We start from the raw sequence: 27658 nt of genomic DNA on the forward strand, positions 1-27658 counted from the left end.
GGACAGATGGCAGACAGCGTGTGTGGCGTTGTGTGGGTGAGCGGTTTTCTGATGTCAATGTTGTGGATAGAGTGGCCCATGGTGGCGGTGGGGTTATGGTATGAGCAGGCGTCTGTTATGGACGAAGAACACAGGTGCATTTTATTGATGGCATTTTGAATGCACGGAGATACCGTGACGAGATCCTGAGGCCCATTGTTGTGCCATACATCCAAGAACATCACCTCATGTTGCAGCAGGATAATGCACGGCCCCATGTTGCAAGGATCTGTACACAATTCTTGGAAGCTGAAAATGTCCCAGTTCTTGCATGGCCGGCATACTCACCGGACATGTCACCCATTGAGCATGTTTGGGATGCTCTGGACCGGCGTATACGACAGCGTGTATCAGTTCCTGCCAATATCCAGCAACTTCGCACAGCCATTGAAGAGGAGTGGACCAACATTCCACAGGCCACAATTGACAACCTGATCAACTCTATGCGAAGGAGATGTGTTGCACTGCATGAGGCAAATGGTGGTCACACCAGATACTGACTGGTATCCCCCCCCAATAAAACAAAACTGCACCTTTCAGACTGGCCTTTTATTGTGGGCAGTCTAAGGCACACCTGTGCACTAATCATGGTGTGTAATCAGCATCTTGGTATGGCACACCTGTGAGGTGGGATGGATTATCTCAGCAAAGGAGAAGTGCTCACCATCACAGATTTAGACTGGTTTGTGAACAATATTTGAGGGAAATGGTGATATTGTGTATGTGGAAAAAGTTTTAGATCTTTGAGTTCATCTCATACAAAATGGGAGCAAAACCAAAAGTGTTGCGTTTATATTTTTGTTGAGTGTATTTTTTAAGTAATATAACTACTTCTCAGAGCTCTTTCAATTGAAAATCAATTCTGAATCAAATCGTCACCTCAAGAATCAGAATCGAATTGAATTGTGAGTTGTAAGATTCACATTCCTAGTATTAATACAGTACCATCAAATATAGTGGTTTTGTGGTCCAACATAAAATAGTTTGCGTGCCACAGATCTTGCTGAATATGCCTTTGAAATTGAAAATCCCACTTATTTAAAGATACTTTGACTGCGTATTTCCTCCTAGTAGGACCATCTTGAATACGTTAAACCTCTCATTGTTAAGTGTTAACATTCATTCTAAGTACAATGCATTAATAATTCAAAGAAGTTATATAAACCATTTAATTTTCTGTCAACCAGCAATTGTTAGCCTTGCAAAAGAGCAGACAAAGCAATAAAAACACAATAAATATTAGCAAGTGGAGTGGGTAGAGAAAGGTGCCAGGAGTGATTTGTGACAGAACGCTATCTGTAAGAGTGAAAGGGAAGGTTTACAAAATGTAAAGACACCAGCTAAGTTGTACAGCTTAGAGCAGGTGTCTCCAGCCCTCTTCCTGGACAACACCTGCATATCTACCTGCTCTACTCACACCTGATTTTTTTTTTTTTAAGTTGGTGTTTCTCAGCCCTTGACTGGCTGAGCACCCGAGTGACTTAACTACCTTGTGAGTGGAGCAGGGAGCATTTTAATCAATCAATATTTATTAAAAAATAAAAAAATAAATCAATATTTATTTATATACTTATATCACTCTTTACAGCAACCAAAATGTGACAAAAGTGCTACAGTAAAAATCAAGAAAGAAAATTCACAGGAATAAAAGCAAAACATGTCACAGTGCCATGAGTTATTTAAAAGCCATTTTAAACAAGTAAGTCTTGGGCTTTGATTTAAAATGTGGTAGGTCAGAAATAGTGTGTAAATCAGGGGGTAACTTCTGACTTGACTCTTGTAGAGAAGATGTTTCTCTACAAGAGTCAAGAAGACAGAAGTCAGGCTACGAGAGCAAGAATTTTAGCTGAGGAAGCTTCTGCAATTAGAAGCGAAACATCCTCGCGTCAAGCAACCCAATCCAGTCGAAGATTCAAGCTTCTATACTATGGTCTAATGTTGCAAAAAGCAAACAAAATCACAATATATTGTTGTTTCAGCCAGACTAAAAAAAGTATTTGGAATACAGCCATAGAGTGTGTAGAGTGGTTTGAATTCAACATAGGTTTTTACAGGAGCGGGGAGACTCTTTAATGAGTTATGTAAGGACACCTCTCGAACAGCAGAGATTCTTACTTTATCCAGCTGTAAGTGATCCAGAAGCTTCCGGAATCCATCACAGAACTCCATCAGATCCCAGTACACCGGATACTGTAGCTACGAGTAAGAAAACAGAGACATTTCAGCGATCACCCTAAGAGTGTGCACGTGTCATCAACACATTCTGCACATCAAATGTCCGCTGTGTCACGAAAACACAACAATCAATCAATCAACTTTTTTCTTGTATAGCGCCAAATCACAACAAACAGTTGCCCCAAGGCGCTCCACATTGCAAGGCAAGGCCATACAATAATTATGAAACACAGTCTACGTCTAAAGCAACATAACCAAGGGATGGTCCAGGGTCACCCGATCCAGCCCTAACTATAAGCCTGAGCGAAAAGGAAAGTTTTAAGCCTAATCTTAAAAGTAGAGAGGGTATCTGTCTCCCTGATCTGAATTGGGAGCTGGTTCCACAGGAGAGGAGCCTGAAAGCTGAAGGCTCTGCCTCCCATTCTACTCTTACAAACCCTAGGAACTACAAGTAAGCCCGCAGTCTGAGAGCGAAGCGCTCTAATGGGGTAATATGGTACTACGAGGTCCCTAAGATAAGATGGGACCTGATTATTCAAAACCTTATAAGTAAGAAGAAGAATTTTAAATTCTATTCTAGCATTAACAGGAAGCCAATGAAGGGAGGCCAACACGGGTGAGATATGCTCTCTCCTGCTAGTCCCCGTCAGTACTCTAGCTGCAGCATTCTGAACCAACTGAAGGCTTTTTAGGGAACTTTTAGGACAACCTGATAATAATGAATTACAATAGTCCAGCCTAGAGGAAATAAATGCATGAATTAGTTTTTCAGCATCACTCTGAGACAAGACCTTTCTGATTTTAGAGATATTGCGTAAATGCAAAAAGGCAGTCCTACATATTTGTTTAATATGCGCTTTGAATGACATATCCTGATCAAAAATAACTCCAAGATTTCTCACAGTATTACTAGAGATCAGGGAAATGCCATCCAGAGTAACGATCTGGTTAGACACCATGCTTCTAAGATTTGTGGGGCCAAGTACAATAACTTCAGTTTTATCTGAGTTTAAAAGCAGGAAATTAGAGGTCATCCATGTCTTTATGTCTGTAAGACAATCCTGCAGTTTAGCTAATTGGTGCGTATCCTCTGGCTTCATGGATAGATAAAGCTGGGTATCATCTGCGTAACAATGAAAATTTAAGCAATACCGTCTAATAATACTGCCCAAGGGAAGCATGTATAAAGTGAATAAAATTGGTCCTAGCACAGAACCTTGTGGAACTCCATAATTAACTTTAGTCTGTGAAGAAGATTCCCCATTTACATGAACAAACTGTAATCTATTAGACAAATATGATTCAAACCACCGCAGCGCAATGCCTTTAATACCTATGACATGCTCTAATCTCTGTAATAAAATTTTATGGTCAACAGTATCAAAAGCAGCACTGAGGTCCAACAGAACAAGCACAGAGATAAGTCCACTGTCCGAAGCCATAAGATCATTTGTAACCTTCACTAATGCTGTTTCTGTACTATGATGAATTCTAAAACCTGACTGAAACTCTTCAAATAGACCATTCCTCTGCAGGTGATCAGTTAGCTGTTTTACAACTACCCTCTCAAGAATCTTTGAGAGAAAAGGAATGTTGGAGATTGGCCTATAATTAGCTAAGATAGCTGGGTCAAGTGATGGCTTTTTAAGTAATGGTTTAATTACTGCCACCTTAAAGGCCTGTGGTACATAACCAACTAACAAAGATAGATTGATCATATTTAAGATTGAAGCATTAAATAATGGTAGGACTTCCTTGAGCAGCCTGGCAGGAATGGGGTCTAATAAGCATGTTGATGGTTTGGATGAAGTAACTAATGAAAATAACTCAGACAGAACAATCGGAGAGAAAGAGTCTAACCAAATACCGGCATCACTGAAAGCAGCCAAAGATAACGATACATCTTTGGGATGGTTATGAGTAATTTTTTCTCTAATAGTCAAAATTTTGTTAGCAAAGAAAGTCATGAAGTCATTACTAGTTAAAGTTAATGGAATACTCAGCTCAATAGAGCTCTGACTCTTTGTCAGCCTGGCTACAGTGCTGAAAAGAAACCTGGGGTTGTTCTTATTTTCTTCAATTAGTGATGAGTAGAAAGATGTCCTAGCTTCACGAAGGGCTTTCTTATAGAGCAACAAACTCTTTTTCCAGGCTAAGTGAAGATCTTCTAAATTAGTGAGACGCCATTTCCTCTCCAACTTACGGGTTATCTGCTTTAAGCTACGAGTTTGTGAGTTATACCACGGAGTCAGACACTTCTGATTTAAAGCTCTCTTTTTCAGAGGAGCTACAGCATCCAAAGTTGTCTTCAATGAGGATGTAAAACTATTGACAAGATACTCTAACTCCCTTACAGAGTTTAGGTAGCTACTCTGCTCTGTGTTGGTATATGACATTAGAGAACATAAAGAAGGAATCATATCCTTAAACCTAGTTACAGCGCTTTCTGAAAGACTTCTAGTGTAATGAAACTTATTCCCCACTGCAGGGTAGTCCATCAGGGTAAATGTAAATGTTATTAAAAAATGATCAGACAAAAGGGAGTTTTCAGGGAATACTGTTAAGTCTTCTATTTCCATACCATAAGTCAGAACAAGATCTAAAATATGATTAAAGTGGTGGGTGGACTCATTTACTTTTTGAGCAAAGCCGATAGAGTCTAATAATAGATTAAATGCAGTGTTGAGGCTGTCATTCTCAGCATCTGTGTGGATGATAAAATCGCCCACTATAATTATCTTATCTGAGCTAAGCACTAAGTCAGACAAAAGGTCTGAAAATTCACAGAGAAACTCACAGTAACGACCAGGTGGACGATAGATAATAACAAATAAAACTGGTTTTTGGGACTTCCAATTTGGATGGACAAGACTAAGAGACAAGCTTTCAAATGAATTAAAGCTCTGTCTAGGTTTTGATTAATTAATAAGATGGAATGAAAGATTGCTGCTAATCCTCCGCCCCGGCCCGTGCTACGAGCATTCTGACAGTTAGTGTGACTCGGGGGTGTTGACTCATTTAAACTAACATATTCATCCTGCTGTAACCAAGTTTCTGTTAGGCAGAATAAATCAATACGTTGATCAAGTATTATATCATTTACCAACAGGGACTTAGAAGAAAGAGACCTAATGTTTAATAGACCACATTTAACTGTTTTAGTCTGTGGTGCAATTGAAGGTGCTATATTATTTTTTCTTTTTGAATTTTTATGCTTAAATAGATTTTTGCTAGTTATTGGTGGTCTGGGAGCAGGCACCGTCTCTACGGGGATGGGGTAATAGGGGGATGGCAGGGGGAGAGAAGCTGCAGAGAGGTGTATAAGACCACAGCTCTGCCTCCTGGTCCCAACGCTAGACAGTCACAGTTTGGAGGATCCCAAAAAATTGGCCAGATTTCTAGAAATGAGAGCTGCTCCCTCTAAAGTGGGATGGATGCCGTCTCTCCTAACAAGACCAGGTTTTCCCCAGAAGCTTTGCCAATTATCAATGAAGCCCACCTCATTTTTTGGACACCACTCAGACAGCCAGAAATTCAAGGAGAACATGCGGCTAAACATGTCACTCCCGGTCTGATTGGGGAGGGGCCCAGAGAAAACAACAGAGTCCGACATTGTTTTTGCAAAGTTACACACCGATTCAATGTTAATTTTAGTGACCTCCGATTGACGTAACCGAGTGTCATGGAATGGAAGCATTTTATACATTCAGGAGTTCATTCAGGAGTTCATTCTAAACATGCGGCCTCATGTTGTCATCGGCTTCCTTCATCTTCCTGCCCTCATCTCAAAATTTGTTGTCGGCTCATTTGTCATGAAATAAAAAATTGTGTATATTTTTTTTGTAAAAGCAAAAACCCATCTCATTCTGTTAGTATATGAGTTAAACATTTCAAAAAAAAAAAAAAAATAGGGTGCTTTTTTTTTTTTTTTTGCATTCTAATGCCTTGAAATCCAAGGTGGCTTCCATGATACAAAAATGGCATAAATGTGACATTCCATGTAAATCTGGCTCCAATAATTTTTTTTCAGCATCTATTCTATTAAAACTGTATCTAGTGATTCCCATATGGATAACAACGTCCCTGTAACCAGTAATCTTTTTATTTTGTGAAGTTTCAGACAGACTGCCATCCTGAATTAAACATGGCGGGCCCAAAATTGATGTTTGAATGAAGTCGCTGGATGTAATTTTCCCACACCAGGTTAAGGTTTAAGCATTTGATGTATATATGTATACAAAGATATACTTTCTTCGTATTTCCAGGAAACAAGTACCCACAGCAACTATAACATTGCTTAGAATCCATATATTAACCAACATAGCAAAGCTTTCATCTAACAAGAATTCAAAAACTGTGGATTTTGGACTTTGCTTAATTTGTCAGATGAGCAGCAAACAGATTATACAAAGTACTAGCATGTTGTCCGCGGGGATCCACGGGCTCTAGATTGGGTAGTGTTTATGAAATAAGTAGCTGACGTTTTTTAAGGGTGGTAATAAATTGTGCAAAGTTTCTATGAGTTGGAATGACGTGCAAGTCCAAAATGTTTTTAGAATCTTAGACCTCAACAATTTCCTTGCGTCAGAAAACCTATATTTAGATACTTTTATGTAATTATATCTTGTGCATTAGCAAAGATATTGCATTATTGCTAAATGGAGGCCACTTTGGACGCCATCTTAGATTTCGGGCTCTTAGAAAGTGAAGAAAAACAACAACAACATGAAATTACAAATTGTCCTACACCAATTCCCCCAAATCAAGTCTGAGGACAAACACTTTAAAGTGTTTGTATTAATGCAGTGACAGCAAGTATGCAGTAGTGTTCAGAATAATAGTAGTGCTATGTGACTAAAAAGATTAATCCAGGTTTTGAGTATATCTGTTATTGTTACATTGGAAACAAGGTACCAGTAGATTCAGTAGATTCTCACAAATCCAACAAGACCAAGCATTCATGATATGCACATTCTTAAGGCTATGAAATTGGGCTATTAGAAAAAAAAAAAAAAAAGTAGAAAAGGGGGTGTTCACAATAATAGTAGTGTGGCATTCAGTCAGTGAGTTTGTCAATTTTGTGGAACAAACAGGTGTGAATCAGGTGTCCCCTATGTAAGGATGAAGCAGCACCTGTTGAACATGCTTTTCTCTTTGAAAGCCTGAGGAAAATGGGACGTTCAAGAAGAACAGCGTAGTTTGACTAAAAAGTTGATTGGAGAGGGGAAACGTATACGCAGGTGCAAAAAATTATAGGCTGTTCATCTACAATGATCTCCAATGCTTTAAAATGGACAAAAAAAAAAACAGAGACGCGTGGAAGAAAATGGAAAACAACCATCAAAATGGATAGAGGAATAACTAGAATGGCAAAGGCTCACCCATTGATCAGCTCCAGGATGATCAAAGACAGTCTGGAGTTACCTGTAAGTGCTGTGACAGTTAGAAGACGTGCAGAAGAGGTTACAATTTGCCAAAGAACACATCAACTGGCCGAAAGAGAAATAGAGGAATATTTTGTGGACTAATGAGAGTAAAATTGTTGTTTTTGGGTCCAAGAGCCGCAGACAGTTTGTGAGATGACCCCCAAACTCTGAATTCAAGCCACAGTTCACAGTGAAGACAGTGAAGCATGGTGGTGCAAGCATCATGATATGGGCATGTTTCTCCTACTATGGTGTTGGGCCCATATATCGCATACCAAGTATCATGGATCAGTTTGGATATGTCAAAATACTTGAAGAGCTCATGTTGCCTTATGCTGAAGAGAACATGCCCTTGAAATGGGTGTTTCAACAAGACAATGACCCCAAGCACACTAGTAAACAAGCAAAATCTTGGTTCCAAACCAACAAAATTAATGCCTCTCAGATGTGAAGAAATCGTGAAAAACTGTGGTTATACAAATACTAGTTTAGTGATTCACAGGATTGCTAAAAAAGCAGTTTGAACATAATAGTTTTGAGTTTGTAGCGTCAACAGCAGATGCTACTATTATTGTGAACAACCCCTTTTCTACTTTTTTACTAATAGCCCAATTTCACAGCCTTAAGAGTGTGCATATCATGAATGTTTGGTCTTGTTGGATTTGTGAGAATCTACTGGTACCTTGTTTCCCATGTAACAATAAGAAATATACTCAAAACCTGGATTAATCTTTTTAGTCACATAGCACTACTATTATTCTGAACACTACTGTAAACGTTTCATTTTAAGTTTGGTGTGTTGCAGACACTGCAGCTCTTTGTCATGAACTCACCGAGATGACTCTGTAGCCCCAGCCCGTTAGAGCTAGAACCTGCTGGAAGAACACCTCTGCTGTCCCGCTGACTGGAGGGAGAAAGACGATGGGGCACCTGATGCTCTTTGGGCCGGCGTCGTACAGCGACCACACCTTGCTGTCATCGTCATCAACGATAATCTGTTGGAGACAGTTTATCATTGATGACAAAACACGTCACTGACATCTCCATGTTCAACTCGAGAACAAGATGAGAAGTGCACCTGTCAATCACGCAGTGGCTGCCTGTGACCTCGAAAAGTAGGTCCACATCAGGACAGTAGCAACATGCAGTAAACAACTGTGGAAGGTTTCATTTAACTCAACAACGCAGAGGCTGAAATTATTTTAAGAACCCAAACACCAACAGGAGGGCAGGCAGCACTGTTACACAACACAATGTTAAAAATGGACCAATAAAAATGAGTTTTGGATACAGAATGTTGGACGTGTGCTTCTGGAAACTACGCCATTAAAGTCTCATTTACAGAGTGACTAACCCTAGAATCAACCAGCAAATTATGACTGTTAGTATAAAACTTATTTATGGCAGATTAATACTACTACTACTACTACCACCACCATGAAGTATTCAAAAGCATAGCTCAAGGACTGGGGGTTGCACAAACCAGTACCTTCTAAATCCCAAACTTGCATAAATGAAGATGGTTACGTTAGAAAGACCATCCAGCATAAAATGTGCCAAATCAAATGCACAGATCACAAATTGGATTTGCACACGGGATCAATCCAGACCTGGGCTAAGAATGACCACGACAGCCCATCAGGGTATCTGAGGAGTCTGCCTTACTGACGTGTACAGAAGGAAAAGTATAATTAATATTTTTGTATATTTTTTATTTTTGGCTAAAGGGGTAGGAGGCATTTACAAGCTTTTGTTTCTGCCTACACCCTTTCAGGTGCATGAGTGCATTGTTGGATTATTTTCTTTCTTTCTTTGTATACGAGGTCTATTAGAAAAGTATCTGACCTTATTTTTTTTTTTTCCCAAAAACCATATGGATTTGAATCACGTGTGATTGCATCAGACAAGCTTGAACCCTGGTGCGCATGCATGAGTTTTTCCACGCCTGTCGGTTGCGTCATTCGCCTGTGAGCAGGCTTTGAGTGAGGAGTGGTCCACCCCCTCGGCGGATTTTCATTGTCGTCAGGAAATGGCAGAATGATTTGGGCTTTTTTTCCATCAGAATTTCAGAATTTTTTCAGAAACTGTTAGAGACTGGCAGCTGGAAACCATTAGAAAAATTTATCTGGCTTTCGGTGAAAATGTTACGGGCTTGGTAGAGAATAAGGAGTGTTACTGTTGCTTTAAGGACGGCCCCCAGCGGCTGTGGGGTGCGCCGTGCTCCGAAGCCGCCATCAACAGGCCGAACGACCATTTCATTTCTAAACGGATGGCTGTCTGGATCCGTGACCATCGTGTGCCATTTCTCTGGTTATCACAAGAGCTGGACATCAACCATTTTCCGGCAGATTTCACTTTTAACAAGAGATTTTGTCATGGAAAGCCGAGCGGAGGCTTCGCGCGTCACGATGGATTCGCTACTGGAGCGAGACAAAACCACCTCCGTTTTGGTCTCACAGGACGGCTTTGAGATGGCGTTCAGACAGCTGTCGGTGGTTTTTCCATCGAGTGATTATCCGAGAAATTGTGGATGTGCCTGGACATGCCAGAACATGTCCCGTGAGGCTTCATCACGGCGTTGCTGTGCGCCATGCGGCAACCGACAGGCGTGGCAAAACTCACGCATGCGCACGAGGGTTCAAGCTTGTCTGACACAATCACACGTGATTCAAATCCATATGGTTTTTGAAAAAAAATAATAAGGTCGGATACTTTTCTAATAGACCTCGTATTTTGTTGTTTTGGATCTGTGTGTGCCGAATAAATTCATTCATTCAGAAGGCACCCGGAGGCAGTTGGAGAGGAGGAGGCCTGAAAGTGAACAACATCAATGTACAAATGTAAATCTGAAATAAAAGCATTGAAAGGTTGAAACCTAGAAGCTGGATATTTTTGCCAAATCTCTGCAAACATTATTTCACATTTAATTTTTCTTCTTTATAACTGCAATTCTTTTTCCAGTGTTTTGATCCACAGTTCATCACAGCTCCTCAAAGCAATCTGGTAAGGGCGGACACCATGTGCCCAGACACGGAACGCCAGCCTGACCCTGTGACACTCCTAAGTCACATCTTGCGGCCATCAGTTACGTAGATCTTGTAGCATCCTCAGACACAAAGAGACATCACAAATCAGTTAGCTGGAACTTCTACAGATGTAAATTTGCACTCACGTTGCAGGGTGTGATGTTAAACAATTTGGACTCTTGACTGAAACTCAAAAAAATCAAAAACTCAAATTAAGGGTTTTTTTTTTTTAATCAGAACCTACTTATGGCTTTCTGCTAACGTGCAGACCCATCACATGTATTTATCCGGTTAGGTATGATCAATGCTGTGCTACTGTCAAAATCACCTTAATATTCTGTGCTGTGGTAACATTGTCGGGCTTGTACAGCAAAACTGTAGATGAATAGATGAGTAGGTAAGTCCATTCCAGCCAGCTTGTGTAAAAAAAATAGCTCAAAAACAGTGAATACTCTTATGTTTTAACTAGGGATGCACCAATCCACAATTTTTCACTTCCAATTCGATCCTGATACCTAAATTTGGATATCTGCCAATACAATACTATTCTGATACCAAAGCTCCGTTTCCTTTAATATAATTATTATCATTATTGTTGATTTTATATGGATATTTTGTATTCCCAGTTATACACCTTCATGATGAAGCGTTTAGAAGAGGGATTTCTTAAAAAGAAGACCTGAAAGTTCAGCTACAATTTGCCAAAAGGTAATCTAAGATGCAAGCCTAGATTTGATGTTTTGGTGAAACAATTAAGTACTTTTATTTTTTTTTTTATAGACTTACACTCAACAAAAATATAAACGCAACACTTTTGGTTTTGCTCCCATTTTGTATGAGATGAACTCAAAGATCTAAAACTTTTTCCACATACACAATATCACCATTTCCCTCAAATATTGTTCACAAACCAGTCTAAATCTGTGATAGTGAGCACTTCTCCTTTGCTGAGATAATCCATCCCACCTCACAGGTGTGCCATATCAAGATGCTGATTAGACACCATGATTAGTGCACAGGTGTGCCTTAGACTGTCCACAATAAAGGCCACTCTGCTGAGCAAACTTTGAACTTTTTGGAAACATGAAGCCTTTCAACTTTAAAATAAACCATAAATTTGCTCATGCGAGAAACTCGCGTAATAATACTGAAGGACTTTGATGGAGATTTTTTTTCCCTTTCGGCAGATAGAAACTCTGCTGAGCTGAGCTCTGAGCTGCCGGTTCATAGCGTTTCACAATCTAGGGACACTGAAGCAGCTGATTTTAAAGCACACATTTTCTGCAACAATTCAGTTCATTTTTCAGAAAATCCGTGCTCGGCAGCACAGACAATTCGAACCAGAGAGCCGGGAGGAAATTTGTCGCTACCCGTGGCTTATAACACTGCTCCTCGACTACGGAAGAGACCTCTCTCAAACAGCTCGGCTTCAGTTCAGAAACTTCCCCCTCACACTCAGCAGCAAACAGAGCAGAGACCCAGCAGCACTTGAGGTTTCACTGTGGCTCCTGTCCGATATCAGAAAATGCCGCAGGTTGTATCTGTATTTTCTGATACTTGAATTACATTGGTATCGGAAGCCAATACCAATACGAGATCAGATGGATCGCATCCTTAGTTGTAACTCACCACATTAAAAGAACACATAATGAGGATGATGTGACTGGTGGTTAAATGTGATGCATCAGATCAACCAAAAAACAACTTTGTTTTGCCTGTGTATGGTAATATCCCCTAAACGTGTCTGCCACGTGCTGTATGGAAAATTATGAACAGCTGTAGTTTAACTCGCATGCCATTTTTATGCCATCTGATGAGCACACAGTGTACTCTGCGTTAATGTCAAATAATCTCGGTTGTTACCAGGGAGAAACATGATGCTCACTATGTGAACAAATATATGATGAAATGCACAAGGGAACAGGAAAATAAAACCAGAATTAAAGAACAATAGAAAGTGAGGCTGGGGGCACTAAACCTTTCATCTGTACCTCAAATTAGTGATGACAAACTGGAAACACTGTTCAAGGATGTTCTGAAACCTTTTTTAATACCCATGTTTTCGACTATTGTTCCAGAGTCCAAATTAAAAGGAAGACATCATGCGCTGTGTTAACTGGAGCCACACTACATCAATGTTTCAAAACAAATGTTTCAGTCAGTGTGGTGTTTGGCCGGTGCACCTGGAAAGTATTCACAGCGCCTCACTTTTTCCACATTTTTGTTATGTTACAGCATTATTCTAAAATGGAGTAAATTCATTTTTTCCCCTCAATATTCTACTCACAACACCCCATAATGACAACATGAAAATGTTTTTTTTGTTAATTTTTGTGAATTTATTAAAAATAAAAACACAGAAATCATGCGTACATAAGTATTCACATCCTCTGTATAATACTCGAAACATGACAGCTGGCATTCGGGCCAAAGACTTCAATCTTTGTCTCATTAGACCAGAGAATTTTATTTCTCATGGTCTGAGAGTCCTTTGGGTGCCTTCCGGCAAACTCTAGACAGGCTACCATGTGCCTTTTACTGAAGAGTGGCTTCTGTCTGGTCACTCTACCATACAGGCCTGATTGGTGGATTGCTGTAGAGATGGTTGTCCTTCTGGAAGGTTCTCCTCTGTCCACAGAGGAATACTGAAGTTCTGACAGAGTGACCTAGGGCAGCAGCTATTATTATTTTAATAATTGATATTATTCTGGCGATTAATCGATAAAAAGTACTTTTGCGTTTCTAAACAACAGGGCTCTCCCTAAGAAATGGCACAATGTCGCTGCGCCACAACACAGATTAAATTTAGTGTATCCCTTTCTGTTTTCCTGGGTAATTATATTTTTTCCACATCTTTACAAGTTTTGGATCTTTCCCAGTGTCAGAAGCTCAGCTCGGCCCTCCCCTGACAATAGACTGTTGTAACAGTATAGCTTCCCCCCGGATAGCTTCCACCCCACCCTGGAAATCTTCCCCCCTCCCCTGACATTCAACATTCCAACATTCCACTCTTGGAATTAACTCCAAAATGAGTTTAGACTGAAAGAGCTAGTGCCACTCAACACTTTTAAATCACTCTTGATGGCTCTGACCTGTAGATGTTTTACCCGATTGTATTATCTCATTCAAGTGTCTGTTTTCTATGTAAATGTAACTGTGTATTATTACTCTGCCCTGCCTCTTGGGCAGGACACTCTTTTATCCTGGTTAAATAAAGGTTAAAAAAAAAAAATCCTACAGGACAGCACTGATTAACCCAAACCTTGATAAGGCACAGTCAGGATAGAGCAACCTTTATCCGGTCTCAGAGGTCTACAAACAATCCCATTGACTTCATGCTTGGTTTGTGCTCTGACATGCACTGTCAACTGTCGGACCTTATATGTAGACAAGTGTGTTTCTTTACAAATCATGTCAAATCAACTGAATTTACCCCAGGTGGCTGTGGAAACATCAAGGATGATCAGTGGAAACTGGATACACCTGAGCTCAATTTTGAGCTTCACAGCAAAGGCTTTGAATACTTATACAACCCCTGGCAAAAATTATGGAATCACCGGCCTCGGAGGATGTTCATTCAGTTGTTTAATTTTGTAGAAAAAAAAGCAGATCACAGACATGACACAAAACTAAAGTTATTTCAAATGGCAACTTTCTGGCTTTAAGAAACACTATAAGAAATCAGGAAAAAAAAAAATTGTGGCAGTCAGTAACGGTTACTTTTTTAGACCAAGCAGAGGGAAAAAAATATGGACTCACTCAATTCTGAGGAATAAATTATGGAATCACCCTGTAAATTTTCATCCCCAAAACTAACACCTGCATCAAATCAGATCTGCTCGTTAGTCTGCATCTAAAAAGGAGTGATCACACCTTGGAGAGCTGTTGCACCAAGTAGACTGACATGAATCATGGCTCCAACACGAGAGATGTCAATTGAAACAAAGGAGAGGATTATCAAACTCTTAAAAGAGAGTACATCATCACGCAATGTTGCAAAAGATGTTGGTTGTTCACAGTCAGCTGTGTCTAAACTCTGGACCAAATACAAACAACATGGGAAGGTTGTTAAAGGCAACCATACTGGTAGACCAAGGAAGACATCAAAGCGTCAAGACAGAAAACTTAAAGCAATATGTCTCAAAAATCGAAAATGCACAACAAAACAAATGAGGAATGAATGGGAGGAAACTGGAGTCAACATCTGTGACAGAACTGTAAGAAACTGCCTAAAGGAAATGGGATTTACATACAGAAAAGCTAAACGAAAGCCATCATTAACACCTAAACAGAAAAAAACAAGGTTACAATGGGCTAAGGAAAAGCAATTGTGGACTGTGGATGACTGGATGAAAGTCATATTCAATGATGAATCTCGAATGTGCATTGGGCAAGGTGATGATGCTGGAACTTTTGTTTGGTGCCTTTCCAATGAGATTTATAAAGATGACTGCCTGAAGAGAACATGTAAATGTCCACAGTCATTGATGATATGGGGCTGCATGTCAGGTAAAGGCACTGGGGAGATGGCTGTCATTACATCATCAATAAATGCACAAGTTTACGTTGATATTTTGGACTTTTCTTATCTCATCAATTGAAAGGATGTTTGGGGATGATGAAATCATTTTTCAAGATGATAATGCATCTTGCCATAGAGTAAAAACTGTGAAAACACTCCTTGCAGAAAGACACATAGGGTCAATGTCATGGCCTGCAAATAGTCCGGATCTTAATCCAATTGAAAATCTTTGGTGGAAGTTGAAGAAAATGGTCCTTGACAAGGCTCCAACCTGCAAAGCTGATCTGGCAACAGCAATCAGAGAAAGTTGGAGCCAGATTGATGAAGAGTACTGTTTGTCACTCATTAAGTCCATGCCTCAGAGACTGCAAGCTGTTATAAAAGCCAGAGGTGGTGCAACAAAATACTAGTGATGTGTTGGAGCATTCTTTTGTTTTTCATGATTCCATAATTTTTTCCTCAGAATTGAGTGATTCCATATTTTTTTTCCCTCTGCTTGGTCTACAAAAGTAACCGTTACTGACTGCCACAATTTTTTTTCCTGATTTCTTATAGTGTTTCTTAAAGCCAGAAAGTTGCCATTTGAAATGATTTTAGTTTTGTGTCATGTCTGTGATCTGCTTTTTTTCTACAAAATTAAACAACTGAATGAACATCCTCCGAGGCCGGTGATTCCATAATTTTTGCCAGGGGTTGTAGGAGACCTGCATTGAAAAAAAATGCAGTCAGATTTTTTGAACAAAAATGACTTACATTTACACATGAGATCCTTCTGAATGTAGTAAAGTAAATCTGCAAGCCCAGATCTGTCATTCAACGGAGAAATCTTCATTTGAAAATGACAAATTTACAGCTAACATTTAGCCCTCCGCAAATTGTCCCTCTCATCATGGACGCTGCCGAGACGTCACGGACAAGACCCTCTCCCAGCATGCATTGCGCCAATTGTAATTTGTGGATTTACGTCAGTTTTCATCTGCACCTTTTTCTTGTCTTATACGGAAGGATCTACTTTTTTTTAAAACTTCATATTGTCTTGCGGCACGTTTGGTGAGCACACATTTCTTTTATTTGTGCTTGAAAATTATTTTTGTGGACTTTTTCATATGCCCGTTTGATTGAGTGGTGTCGCATTGAAAATCTACTGTCTTTCACCTCCGGTGTACCGTCGCGGGCTACGGAGGCGAGACCCGCAAATAATTCAAGTCATTAAAAATATATTAACCTCTCTCAGCGGCCACAGAGCTCTGCGGCTCCGATTACCGAGACGTGCGGTGCTGCGGATTTTGCAGCAATAAGTCTGTCCTTGCGAGCAACAGGTGTCACCGTGCGCACTGCATTAAAATGGCAAGCGTAGTCTCTGGGCTTGTGCCAAGTTGGCTGCAACTCCATTCAGTAGACAGAGAGGTGGTGCTGGCTGCACAGCAGACACGGGGGTGTGAGTGCTGCGGCGGAATTTAACGAGCGCATGCACTCGGTAAGCATATCGGGGGGCAGTGAGAGCGAGGCGTCGGGGAATAATGTCGCCCGCTGTCGATGCCGCCGCTGATCTGATCCCCGGATCTGAGCAAGCAGAGCTGTATCTCACATTCATTGCAGCTTACTTTTGGATGTTGAAACCAGGATGTGTATAACAGTAACATTACTAAGAGATAAAATCAATTTCAATGCGGGATCGGACTGAAGGCGGGAACGCGTCGTCTTGTCACCGACGTCATGGAAATGATCCGGATGTACAAACTGTTTTCACAGAGGGCTAAATGTTAGCTGCAAATCTGTCATTTTTAAACGAATATTTCTCCGCTGAATTACAAATTTGGGCTTACAGATTTACTTTACTGCATTCACAGGGGTCTTATAAATACATATCAGCTATTTTATGAAATCTGACCACATTTATTTCAATGCAGGTCTCCTTTATGTATATGTGATTTCTTAGTGTTTTTATTTTTAAGAAATTTGCAAAAAACCTAAACGAAATCTAAACAACAACAAAAAAAAAATTAAAACTTTTTGGAATTTTTTTTGCATTGTCATTATAGGGTATTGTGTGTAAAATTTTGGGAGGAAAATTAATTTCATCCATTTTGGAATAAGGCTGTAAAAATAAAATGTGGGAAAAGTGAAGCGCTGTGAATACTTTCTGGATGCACGGTATGTGCACTAGTTCAAACACTGCTGTAATTAACAATACACAGCCAGACCAATGTGGATTTTTATGGATATTAAGGAGCAAAAAATTATGATGCCGATAAATAAAAGTGTTTATTTCTTGCAACGGTTTCCCAAATATAAGAGAAAAATACAAACAGATTAGATTCTAGAGAAGCACAGCTGTCTGGGAGCTTAAGCCTGGTTCACACAGCAGGATAATTAGGCCGATATCGGACCCGATCTTCCCCTTCCGACAATCTTAAGGACGCCCCGACAATCGTGATGACGTCAAAGATAATTTTATCAGATATTCCTGCCGTGTGTGGTGTGTTCAGAGCGCTCTGATCTGCTCGGAAGGGTGTCAGGAGCGCTCCAATCGCAAATTGGGGATATTCAACATGTTGGATTTTTATGGCCCGATATTGCAGCGTGTGTTGTGTCCTCTGACCACAAACGAGCACACAGCCTGCTGAATGTGACATGCAGCCAATCAGAAAGTGAGGTGACGGACGTACGGAGAGGAAAATAAAATCAAAACAGCTGTTCTGACTTACCAGAAAGTCCGGTGGTCGCGCTGTATCCACTCCTTTAAAGAACACCTTTTCTTTTTGTGTCGTTTTTCCCTCTGTTTTAAATAGTCCACAAAGTACCTCTGTTTGTTTACTCTGAAGTCACGTTTAATCTCGAGAGATTTTGCAAGATTTCCTGTCTGAACTGTAAATGTTCGTGTGTGGTGTTGTTGTTATTACCGTGTGGCTGAACACCACACACTGTACGACCAAACCTGTTAGAGCTATGATTTTTTTATATTTACATGTGTGGTCTCTCAGGTTTTGGAAACCTAAAGATAATTTTAAAATCCTGTCGTGTGAACCAGGCTTTATTCCTCCATCTTGGGTGAGAGCATATCTCAGCCATATTGGCCTCTCTTCATTGGCTTCCTGTTAATTCTAGAATAGAATTTAAAATTCTTCTTCTTACTTATAAGGTTTTGAATAATCAGGTCCCATCTTATCTTAGGGACCTCGCAGTACCATATCACCCCAACAGAGCGCTTCGCTCTCAGACTGCAGGCTTACTTGTAGTTCCTAGGGTTTGTAAGAGTAGAATGGGAGGCAGAGCCTTCAGCTTTCAGGCTCCTCTCCTGTGGAACCAGCTCCCAATTCAGATCAGGGAGACAGACACCCTCTCTACTTTTAAGATTAGGCTTAAAACTTTCCTTTTTGCTAAAGCTTACAGTTAGGGCTGGATCAGATGACCCTGAACCATCCCTTAGTTATGCTGCTATAGACGTAGACTGCTGGGGGGTTCCCATGATGCATTGTTTCTTTCTCTTTTTGCTCTGTATGCACCACTCTGCATTTAATCATTAGTGATCGATCTCTGCTCCCCTCCACAGCATGTCTTTTTCCTGGTTCTCTCCCTCAGCCCCAACCAGTCCCAGCAGAAGACTGCCCCTCCCTGAGCCTGGTTCTGCTGGAGGTTTTTTCCTGTTAAAAGGGAGTTTTTCCTTCCCACTGTAGCCAAGTGCTTGCTCACAGGGGGTCGTTTTGACCGTTGGGGTTTTACATAATTGTTGTATGGCCTTGCCTTACAATATAAAGCGCCTTGGGGCAACTGTTTGTTGTGATTTGGCGCTATATAAAAAAAATTGATTGATTGATTGATCTTGGATGATTTTGTTTGAGCAACCAACCAGCGTATGTCATACTGCTCCTCACAGTGGTTTCATTTGAATTAACAGTTATGTCACATTTGGCATAAAACAGACTTCTAATCAATTTTGGGGAGTGCCCTCTGGAGGAGAAACTACGCAATGACACCAGTTCCAACAGCCAAACTGTTTTTCTGCACTGTGCCGATACCAACATGTCTGTGAAAGGCTAATGGCTGATATTATTGTTAACAGATGTATTGGTCGGGTACTAATACACAGTAAAAATGTTAAAATGATGGTCAATTCTTCATGTTGTCAAATAAGAACAAAGCCAAATGTGAGGGGATTTGAAAATAGAGTGCAATTCCAAAATAGTTATTCTGACACTCCTTTAACAGTAATAAATATGACACATGGCCTAGTATGTTGCAATGTTGCATCCAGCATACTAATGCATGAGAAACTCTCAAAGTTGGTTTGTAACTCTTTGAATTTTGTTGGCCATTTTTATAGCGTTGTAAGAGGAAAACCACATAAGAGACTCCTGATCTGATGGTATTTGTGAGTTGTAGAGGAAACCACTAGTCCGAGTTGAGACATTTGTTAAAAGCAAAGTGAGTGCTACCGACAGAGTTGTAAAAAGCATGTGACTGAACCTCACCCCCAGATGTGTCTGACTCAAGTATACCTCCTGATCAGCATGTGCTGCAGGAAAAAACAATTACAAGTCTTTATTTTTTCAGAAGGGCAGAGGGAGGATTATCTTCATAAAAGCACAGTAAACGATCTGAAAAGGACTCCAACGAAACTCAAAGCCAGTTCCTGATACTTTACAACTTAAGTTTTATCCTCAGTTATGCAGCTTTAATCAGCCAATGACCCGTGACAAAAGCTGCATTCACATTACAGAGTGAAGTGACCTGCACACAGTCTGTGATGCCGAAGACATCTTTGTGTGTGTGTAGGAAGGTACAGTAGTGTTCAGAATAATAGTAGTGCTATGTGACTAAAAAGATTAATCCAGGTTTTGAGTATATGTCTTATTGTTACATGGGAAACAAGGTACCAGTAGATTCAGTAGATTCTCACAAATCTGACAAGACCAAGCATTTATGATATGCACACTCTTAAGGCTATGAAATCGGGCTATTAGTAAAAAAAAAAAAAAAAAAAAGTAGAAAAGGGGGTGTTCACAATAATAGTAGCATCTGCTGTTGATGCTACAAACTCAAAACTATTATGTTTAAAGTGCTTTTTTAGCAATCCTGTGAATCACTAAACTAGTATTTAGTTGTATAACCACAGTTTTTCATGATTTCTTCACATCTGCGAGGCATTAATTTTGTTGGTTTGGAACCAAGATTTTGCTGGTTTACTAGTGTGCTTGGGGTCATTGTCTTGTTGAAACACCCATTTCAAGGGCATGTCCTCTTCAGCATAAGGCAACATGACCTCTTCAAGTATTTTGACATATCCAAACTGATCCATGATACCTGGTATGCAATATATAGGCCCAACACCATAGTAGGAGAAACATGCCCATATCATGATGCTTGCACCAGCATGCTTCACTGTCTTCACTGTGAACTGTGGCTTGAATTGAGAGTTTGTGGGTCATCTCACAAACTGTCTGCGGCCCTTGGACCCAAAAAGAACAATTTTACTCTCATCAGTCCACAAAATATTCTTCCATTTCTCTTTAGGCCAGTTGATGTGTTCTTTGGCAAATTGTAACCTCTTCTGCATATGTCTTTTATTTAACAGAGGGACTTTGCAGGGGATTCTTGCAAATAAATTAGCTTCACACAGGCATCTTCTAACTGTCACAGCACTTACAGGTAACTCCAGATTGTCTTTGATCATCCTGGAGCTGATCAATGGGTGAGCCTTTGCCATTCTGGTTATTCTTCTATCCATTTTGATGGTTGTTTTCCGTTTTCTTTCACGCGTCTCTGTTTTTTTGTCCATTGCATTGGAGATCATTGTAGATGAACAGCCTATCATTTTTTGCACCTACGTATAAGTTTTACCCTCTCCAATCAACTTTTTAATCAAATTACGCTGTTCTTCTGAACAATGCCTTGAACGTCCCATTTTCCTCAGGCTTTCAAAGAGAAAAGCATGTTCAACAGGTGCTGGCTTCATCCTTACATAGGGGACACCTGATTCACACCTGTTTGTTCCACAAAATTGACGAACTTACTGACTGAATGCCACACTACTGTGAACACCCCCTTTTCTACTCTTTTTTTTTTTTTTTACTAATACCCCAATTTCATAGCCTTAAGAGTGTGCATATCATGAATGCTTGGTCTTGTTGGATTTGTGATAATCTACTGATACCGTGTTTCCCATGTAACAATAAGAAATATACTCAAAACCTGGATTAATCTTTTTAGTCACATAGCAATACTATTATTCTGAACACTACTGTAGGTATCACGTTTCCCATTACTGATTTTTTTTTTATACCTGACTGTCTAATTTTTCAGCAAAAATAAATAAAACTAAATAAATAAATGAATGAATGAATAAGATACCCAATCAGGGCCTGAAATTCAGCATAAACGATGGGTAAAAAAAGTGGCATTGGGGAACATCATGAAAACTGGTAAAGTTCAAAAGACGTTTTTTTAAGAAAGAAAAAAAAAAATCTGACATCGGGATAAATTGTGATCCAAAAATGTGGACAATCAGATTTAACTGGTTTAGAACAGGGGTGATCTTGTGTCAGAGTAAATAGTAAATTAACTCCATTTATATATAGTGCTTTTATGGTCAAAGCACTTTACAGTGATGCCTCACATTCACACACCAAAGACATTTGTGGGATTTTAACAGGCAAACTTTAGATTTTTGGAAAAATGTACAGAAAACACAGTAAGAGGATGGCCATGCACAAAAAAAGAGAAAAAAAGAATAACGGAAACTGAATAGGATCAGCTGGAACTGGCAATAATCAGAAATACGAAAAGGCAGCAGGGTGGCTTAGTGATTAGCACTGTTGCCTCACTGCAAGAAGGTCACGAGTATGAGTACCACCTGTGGCCTTTCTGTGTGGAGTTTGCGTGTTCTCCCTGTGTTTGTGTGGGTTCTTTCCGGTGCTCCGGTTGGAAACTTTAAATTGTCCGTAGGTGTGCGTGCAGGTGTGACTGCGTTTGTTTATCTATATGTGGCCCTGTGGCAGACTGGCCTCCTGTCCAGGGTGTACTCCGCCTCACACCCCATGACAGTTAATTGAAATAAGCATTTGAAGATGAGTGAGTGAGTGAGTAAAATAATAATAAGTGTGATCGCATATGAATTTTGGCTACGAGGTAAAGAAAAATACATTTGGACCAATATGGCAGCACAGTCTCATTTGAACCCCGGCATGATATTGTGGGATTTGACCACTTCCGGAGACAGCCTGCTGTTGCACAACACAAAAGCAGCATCACTTCACACGGAAAAATGGCAAACGTTTTTGTTTTGGTTCTGCAATCACCGAAGCAGTCACAAAAAGTGCAGTTTTTTCAGCTCCCAGTGGAGAAGGGAATCAATTAATCAATCAATCAATTTTTTTTATATAGCGCCAAATCACAACAAACAGGCACTTCTGATTTAAAGCTCTCTTTTTTAGAGGAGCTACAGCATCCAAAGTTGTCTTCAATGAGGATGTAAAACTATTGACGAGATACTCTATCTCACTTACAGAGTTTAGGTAGCTACTCTGCACTGTGTTGGTATATGGCATTAGAGAACATAAAGAAGGAATCATATCCTTAAACCTAGTTACAGCGCTTTCTGAAAGACTTCTAGTGTAATGAAACTTATTCCCCACTGCTGGGTAGTCCATCAGAGTAAATGTAAATGTTATTAAGAAATGATCAGACAGAAGGGAGTTTTCAGGGAATACTGTTAAGTCTTCTATTTTCATACCATAAGTCAGTACAAGATCTAAGATATGATTAAAGTGGTGGGTGGACTCATTTACATTTTGAGCAAAGCCAATAGAGTCTAATATAGATTAAATGCAGTGTTGAGGCTGTCATTCTCAGCATCTGTGTGGATGTTAAAATCGCCCACTATAATTATCTTATCTGAGCTAAGCGCTAAGTCAGACAAAAGGTCTGAAAATTCACAGAGAAACTCACAGTAACGACCAGGTGGACGATAGATAATAACAAATAAAACTGGTTTTTGGGACTTCCAATTTGGATGGACAAGACTAAGAGTCAAGCTTTCAAATGAATTAAAGCTCTGTCTGGGTTTTTGATTAATTAATAAGCTGGAATGGAAGATTGCTGCTAATCCTCCGCCCCGGCCCGTGCTACGAGCATTCTGACAGTTAGTGTGACTCGGGGGTGTTGACTCATTTAAACTAACATATTCATCCTGCTGTAACCAGGTTTCTGTAAGGCAGAATAAATCAATATGTTGATCAATTATTATATCATTTACCAACAGGGACTTAGAAGAGAGAGACCTAATGTTTAATAGACCACATTTAACTGTTTTAGTCTGTGGTGCAGTTGAAGGTGCTATATTATTTTTTCTTTTTGAATTTTTATGCTTAAATAGATTTTTGCTGGTTATTGGTAGTCTGGGAGCAGGCACAGTCTCTACGGGGATGGGGTAATGAGGGGATGGCAGGGGGAGAGAAGCTGCAGAGAGGTGTGTAAGACTACAACTCTGCTTCCTGGTCCCAACCCTGGATAGTCACGGTTTGGAGGATTTAAGAAAATTGGCCAGATTTCTAGAAATGAGAGCTGCTCCATCCAAAGTGGGATGGATGCCGTCTCTCATACAAGACCAGGTTTTCCCCAGAAGCTTTGCCAATTATCTATGAAGCCCACCTCATTTTTTGGACACCACTCAGACAGCCAGCAATTCAAGGAGAACATGCGGCTAAACATGTCACTCCCGGTCCGATTGGGGAGGGGCCCAGAGAAAACTACAGAGTCCGACATTGTTTTTGCAAAGTTACACACCGATTTAATGTTAATTTTAGTGACCTCCGATTGGCGTAACCGGGTGTCATTACTGCCGACGTGAATTACAATCTTACCAAATTTACGCTTAGCCTTAGCCAGCAGTTTCAAATTTCCTTCAATGTCGCCTGCTCTGGCCCCCGGAAGACAATTGACTATGGTTGCTGGTGTCGCTAACTTCACATTTCTCAAAACAGAGTCGCCAATAACCAGAGTTTGATCCTCGGCGGGTGTGTCGTCGAGTGGGGAAAAACGGTTAGAGATGTGAACGGGTTGGCGGTGTACACGGGGCTTCTGTTTAGGGCTACGCTTCCTCCTCACAGTCACCCAGTCGGCCTGCTTTCCCGGCTGCTCGGGATCTGCCAGGGGGTAACTAACGGCGGCTAAGCTACCTTGGTCCGCACCGACTACAGGGGCCTGGCTAGCTGTAGAAGACAAGGCACACAAGGCATCACAAAGGAGAGGTCGTGTCAGTAGGTTTTAGCCAACACACCTTGACATAGTAGCTGTGTTCTCTCGCCTGCACAACCACCTTGACACTTCTGAGTTCCGGGTCATAAACAAACTGCAATATGTATGTCCACTTTCTACCACATAGTCACTTTTACTTTGCATTTTCACTTTGTTTTTCTGTGTAATTTTCCCAAAAACTCAGAGAAAGTGCCATGTTTCTGATGAGAACTGTCCCTGGATATAGGATAATTGCCTCATCTTTTAACCCTTTAATGCCCACCCTCAAACGAGACTGTGCTGCCTAATTTCGAAATCTGAATCCCACCACTCAATCTGTGTAGGCCTGTCACAGTAACAGATTTTGCCATATTTTCTTATTGCCTAAGAAAATATCGGGACATTATTGGTATTTTAAGACCATTTTGTGCCACTGATAGCGCTGTAACAGATCACGGCTGATCTGTGATCAGGACGGACCACGCCCCATGCATCAGCACACAGTGAACCGTGGATTGTTTGCAAAGTTTACATAAATGTGATTTTTGTGTCATGGCAACTTGTTTTGAAAGTGATAACTGCACTTATTCTGATGCATTTTCAGAAAAAATAAAAAAAATAAAAATCACAGTGAGTGGAGGGGCAGTGTGTGCACGTCGTGAGCGCAGTCTGTTAAAAATGCCTTGTGTGGGTCTGTGGAGTGAAGCTTTTCCATGTTGATAAACAACATACAAAGAGTAAAACAGCAACAATTACAGCTCCAGATTCTTGGTAATAACAACAATACAACATTACTGTAATTCACAAGTTAAGTATAATGATATTCATTCTTATTTTTGTTCTGAAAAGGCATCAAAAGCTACACACAGACACACAGAAACTCAAACTTTTTCTTCTCATTTTGCCCCTTTACAAACTCAGTTGTGCACAAACATTCAAATATTTAGAGGTTATCATAATATTTTGTCCAGTGGAGGGCTGACTGTCACAGTACCTTTTGTGGATCACAGAAAAGCCCACATGAAGCTGGATTTTTAGTTAGCTCAAGTTTTCCAAACCTTGTGGGTCCTAATGATTTTTTCTTAAGTTATTTTCTAGTTTTATTTTATGTGAACAGCGTTGAGGAGCAGCACTGGAGTTGTCAGGGAACATCAGTTGTGCCATTTTGGCCATGTGGCGTGTTTCTCTGGATGTGATCCAGGCTGCAGGTGTCTCAGTGCAGGGTAAGACACTGGCCACGACTGCCACTGGCCCACAGGGCTAGCAGCTTTGAGAAGCTACTGGCCTCAGAAAAATTCTACTGGCCCAGCTGCACATGCATGACGCAAACTACAGCCGGTGAAAATTTTAAATTTTGATGCAATTTCATGCATTCTGGTCCATTTTAAGGCTGAATTTAATAAACACAAAAGCCCCCATTACACATAGCGAAACGGAAAATATTACCATCATCGGACGCAGTCGGGAAGGAAAGAGGCGTGGTCAGCTGAGTCAGAACGCATCCAGATTACCTCGTTCACACCTGCAGGATGGCATCCAAAGCGCATGTAAACAGTTTCTTTGGCACAGACTGCCGTCAGATGTCCACAAAAGGCGGTGAAGACTGCCCGATGTCCAAACGTCTGGATGGCAAACACGGGGCCGGAATGGGAAGCAGGGCTGTGTTCCTTCACACACATGCGAGCGAGTACAATCAATCAATCAATCAATTTTTTTATATAGCGCCAAATCACAACAAACAGTTGCCCCAAGGCGCTTTATATTGTAAGGCAAGGCCATACAATAATTATGTAAAACCCCAACGGTCAAAACGACCCCCTGTGAGCAAGCACTTGGCTACAGTGGGAAGGAAAAACTCCCTTTTAACAGGAAGAAACCTCCAGCAGAACCAGGCTCAGGGAGGGGCAGTCTTCTGCTGGGACTGGTTGGGGCTGAGGGAGAGAACCAGGAAAAAGACATGCTGTGGAGGGGAGCAGAGATCGATCACTAATGATTAAATGCAGAGTGGTGCATACAGAGCAAAAAGAGAAAGAAACAGTGCATCATGGGAACCCCCAGCAGTCTACGTCTATAGCAGCATAACTAAGGGATGGTTCAGGGTCACCTGATCCAGCCCTAACTATAAGCTTTAGCAAAAAGGAAAGTTTTAAGCCTAATCTTAAAAGTAGAGAGGGTGTCTGTCTCCCTGATCTGAATTGGGAGCTGGTTCCACAGGAGAGGAGCCTGAAAGCTGAAGGCTCTGCCTCCCATTCTACTCTTACAAACCTAGGAACTACAAGTAAGCCTGCAGTCTGAGAGCGAAGCGCTCTATTGGGGTGATATGGTACTACGAGGTCCCTAAGATAAGATGGGACCTGATTATTCAAAACCTTATAAGTAAGAAGAAGAATTTTAAATTCTATTCTAGAATTAACAGGAAGCCAATGAAGAGAGGCCAATATGGGTGAGATATGCTCTCTCCTTCTAGTCCCCGTCAGTACTCTAGCTGCAGCATTTTGAATTAACTGAAGGCTTTTTAGGGAACTTTTAGGACAACCTGATAATAATGAATTACAATAGTCCAGCCTAGAGGAAATAAATGCATGAATTAGTTTTTCAGCATCACTCTGAGACAAGACCTTTCTGATTTTAGAGATATTGCGTAAATGCAAAAAAGCAGTCCTACATATTTGTTTAATATGCGCTTTGAATGACATATCCTGATCAAAAATGACTCCAAGATTTCTCACAGTATTACTAGAGGTCAGGGTAATGCCATCCAGAGTAAGGATCTGGTTAGACACCATGTTTCTAAGATTTGTGGGGCCAAGTACAATAACTTCAGTTTTATCTGAGTTTAAAAGCAGGAAATTAGAGGTCATCCATGTCTTTATGTCTGTAAGACAATCCTGCAGTTTAGCTAATTGGTGTGTGTCCTCTGGCTTCATGGATAGATAAAGCTGGGTATCACCCAGCTTTATCTGGGTACCTGAGTACACAGCGCGCAGAGCACTCGTCTGGGGCTGAAATGATCAGTCAGCTGTGTGTTTATAACAGCTGCATGAGCCACTAAGCGTGCACACATGCCACTGGACACCTTTGCTGAAAGTTTGCTGGCAGTGGGCCAAGCAGTCACAACTTGCGTCACACGCAGCCTTTCCAGCAAACTTTAATTTCTTTTTTGCTCACTTCAAAAGCACCACGCAAATCTGTACACTGTGATGGTGGTTGGATTATCACATGGGATTTAATTTTTG

General features: G+C 40.6%; 1 protein-coding gene across 1 annotated transcript in view; it reads right to left on the bottom strand.

Moving 5' to 3' along the window:
• The window catches only part of spg21 (SPG21 abhydrolase domain containing, maspardin), a 57674-nt gene that overhangs the window by 15753 nt on the left and 14263 nt on the right, over window positions 1-27658 (bottom strand). The window contains exons 3-4 of the mRNA XM_034184417.1: window positions 8474-8635; window positions 2155-2235 (exon numbers count right to left, since the gene is read on the bottom strand). Of these exons, the coding sequence (XP_034040308.1) occupies window positions 2155-2235; window positions 8474-8635 (243 nt within the window). The remainder of the gene's footprint in view (window positions 1-2154; window positions 2236-8473; window positions 8636-27658) is intronic.

The sequence above is a fragment of the Thalassophryne amazonica genome, chromosome 2, assembly GCF_902500255.1.
Source record: "Thalassophryne amazonica chromosome 2, fThaAma1.1, whole genome shotgun sequence".
NCBI classification, from domain to species: Eukaryota; Metazoa; Chordata; class Actinopteri; order Batrachoidiformes; family Batrachoididae; genus Thalassophryne; species Thalassophryne amazonica.